The sequence below is a fragment of the Saccostrea cucullata genome, unplaced genomic scaffold (assembly GCF_032062105.1).
Source record: "Saccostrea cucullata isolate Sc308-1 unplaced genomic scaffold, CSIRO_AGI_Scuc_v1 ctg10132, whole genome shotgun sequence".
In the NCBI taxonomy this organism is placed as follows: Eukaryota; Metazoa; Mollusca; class Bivalvia; order Ostreida; family Ostreidae; genus Saccostrea; species Saccostrea cuccullata.
In genome coordinates this window covers 6807-10000 of record NW_026923686.1, presented here as the reverse complement: position 1 = coordinate 10000, position 3194 = coordinate 6807, and the positions used below count along the sequence as shown (strand labels likewise).

At 34.1% G+C, this 3194-nt stretch overlaps 1 protein-coding gene across 1 annotated transcript in view; it reads left to right on the top strand.

Moving 5' to 3' along the window:
* Positions 1-2659, top strand: part of LOC134264665 (fibroleukin-like) — an 11993-nt gene extending 9334 nt beyond the window's left edge. Inside the window, exon 5 of the mRNA XM_062746928.1 lies at positions 2204-2659. Within this exon, the coding sequence (XP_062602912.1) occupies positions 2204-2463 (260 nt within the window). The 3' untranslated portion in view covers positions 2464-2659. The remainder of the gene's footprint in view (positions 1-2203) is intronic.
* The last annotated feature ends 535 nt before the right edge of the window (positions 2660-3194 follow it).

Here is a 3194-nt window from a genome sequence, read left to right as displayed (position 1 = left end):
ACATTAAAATTGAACCACATGAACTAGGTAAACAAAAAAAAGTGTTAATTTTTTAACATGATACCATATATATTTGTTGATTTTATTTCATACTCTTAAAATCAATTTATTGAATTTTGAGTAAAATGCATCGAACCGATAATGAGTTTTTAAATATGCATACATAATGTATAACATAAAGTGAAGATAAACATAGTTTTCTGGTATCATTTATTGCTTTTTATTTTAATTATCATAGCCTGAGTATTTGGAATCTCGAACATGTTTATTTAGTATTCAAGTGGCAATCAATGGCCTAAACACTGTCAAAGAGAGCACAGTCAGCGTTTAGTTTCTATTTACATAAAGCCTTGAACTATAGGTTGCAAGAATGATATATTTGGCAATATTCAATAATTATATATTGAGAAGAGAGCTCGAGTATAACAAAATACTTAATGACACTGAAGGCAGATAATTAAATAAAAATGTACGTGTCATTATTTAGTTGTCTGGCCCCATTTCGAGTTTCCCAAAACAGATTGGAAGATTCTTAAAACCTACCCCATTGATTATAACTCTTGAGAATCTGAAAGCGGCACCAGCAATTCTCAACGTCAAAATGGTTTAATATTGAAGAAAACCTCTGATTGCAAAAAAAAAAAAAAAATTAAAGATGAAAAAGTGCTAAATTACATAAAGCCATGGTTCAACTAAATATTCCGTGCTAGATTCTACTGATGTAGTTTCATATAAGGACTTCAAAAAGGATCTCTTTTTTTATCATGATCTTTGAATAACATTTGCGCATTTCTATCAGATATCCGTTATATTTGTTCTTACGCCCCTGCAATCGAAGAATCGGGAGGTTTATAGTTGTAGTAAATCCGTCTGTGTGTTTGTCTGTTTGCCCGCAAAAAACATTAACATTGCCCTTAACGTTTGATTAATGAAAGTTGGAGCTCTCATATTTTATATTTGACATTGTCTCTCTTTGGGTACTAACACATTTGACCTCTTCACCTTGACTATGGAGTTTTAGCAAATTTTGCAAGAATTCACCCAACTTTAATCTTGGCTATAACTTTTAAACAATTGTTAATAGGGTTTTGTATAAGAACAATAGATATAAATATTTTTAACCTTGACCTTTGAGTTTGACCTACTTTTAAAAGTCTTTAACCCAAGACTGAACTTTTGAACACTTAATACTGGTGCCATCATGCATTTTTCACATGTGTATTCCATATGCCAAGGCCTTCCTTTGGATACCAACAATTTTGACCTTATGATCTTGATCTTGGAGTTTGACTTCTTTTGAAAAAAAACCCACACAACTCCTGACCAATTGACGTTGAAGCTTAAATAAATCTCATGTGTATTGTTTATGACAAGGTCTTCCCCAGGGTACCTTTAGTTTGACCCTTTGACATGATCAACATTCATAATTTAACTTTAACCTTGGCCCTTTTCTTTATATGGATGGTGCATGGGCTTTCAAATTTCACAGGTATATTACATGTAGTTGAGACAAGTCTGTTCTTTAGGGGAAACAGTGGGGTTTTTTGTTCACTAACCTTGGATCTTTACTTGCATTTTAGAAAATCAACTTTCGCAAAAAGCTGTCATGCTGGGGCATTAGTGTTTCACAAATGTATCAATTAGTCTGGTGTGAAGAAATTAGAATCTACACAACCTCAAGAAGATTCGACATAAATTTCAGCTTTACTGACCCAGTAGTTATTGAGAAGTTTAAAAAAAAAAGAAAAGATTTTTGCTATATGATTGAATTAAAAATTTTGATTCCCTACTGTAACCCCAGCCGAATTCTGGGACCACGGTTTAACAAATTCATAATCTATACTAAGTACTTAGAATGCTTCCATAAAAGTTTCTGATTTACTGCTTCAGTGATTCTTGAGAAGCTTTTTATTGATTTTTCCCTCTTTATGTCTTTTCTTAATTATCTTTCTTTAGAAGAGGATTTGGTCCTTCATATAAAAATTTAAACTTCCCTTCTCCAGAGGATTTTTTGTACCAACATTGGTTAAAATTAGCCCAGTAGTTCTTGAAAAGTTGAAAATATGTAAAGTTTTTACAGACGGACGAACTGGAAGACGGACAACGGATAATAAGAAAAGTTCATCGGAGCATACAACCACTGCAGTATCTGAAATATTTTGTTAACTATATGGCGAAGTCGATTTTTTTTTCTTTTCAAAAGGGAACAGCATGACCGAGAGACCTCCAGGTGACGTCCTCAACAATATGATGTTTTCGACACCTGATAGAGACAATGACGGGATCCACATACACTGCGCCGAGAGTCATAAAGGAGGGTGGTGGTTTAACAGCTGCCACGACGCGTACCTGAACGGACCTTACGATTCCTCGTCATGGGATCAACCATGGTACCCTGTAGTGTCTAAAGGCACAGAGATTGAGAAAACAGTGATGATGGTTAAAAGGAAATCATCGCCATGAAGCAGATGCATATCTAGTGAAAAAAATCGCTACTCTAACTAAGTTATATATCATCATATTTTATGTTCCAGAACGCTTGTGAAGTTGTAAAAATTGTATTTTTTTTCAATTGTCTGTTTTGTAGAATAAAATATAATTACAGACACCTGTTTACCTTAAGGTTCACTGATCCTCTGATAAGAGAAACTGACAAACTCTCACTGACTGTCTATTATTTTGTTTACATCTTGAAAGCAATTGCTTTGAAAAAAGCAAGAGCCACGAACCCTCACAGATGGTTCTATCCTGAAATTACGCGCTTTTGTTAATACATAGCATAGATACATGTATTTAGCGTTTTCTGCCCCCGTAAACGAAGTTTTGGGGGTATATAGTTTTGTCGTGTCCGTCCGTCTGTCTGTATGTTTGTCTACAAACACTTTAACCTTACCTATAACTTTTGATTTAGTTTAGCTATGACTTCCATATTTCACATGTGTATTCCTGTATTGTGTTTTGGGTACCACCAAATGTGACCCCTTGACCTTGGAGTTTGACCCACTTTTACAAAAAAAGTTGCAAACTTTTACTTTGGCCATATCTTTTGAACAGCAGATACCAGGACTTTTATACTTCATATATGTATTCTTTGTGGCAAGACCTTTCCTTGGATACCAACAACTTTGACCTTTTGACCATGACCTTGGAGATTTCCGTATTATTTTAAAAAAAAAAACTTTAATCTTGGCTAT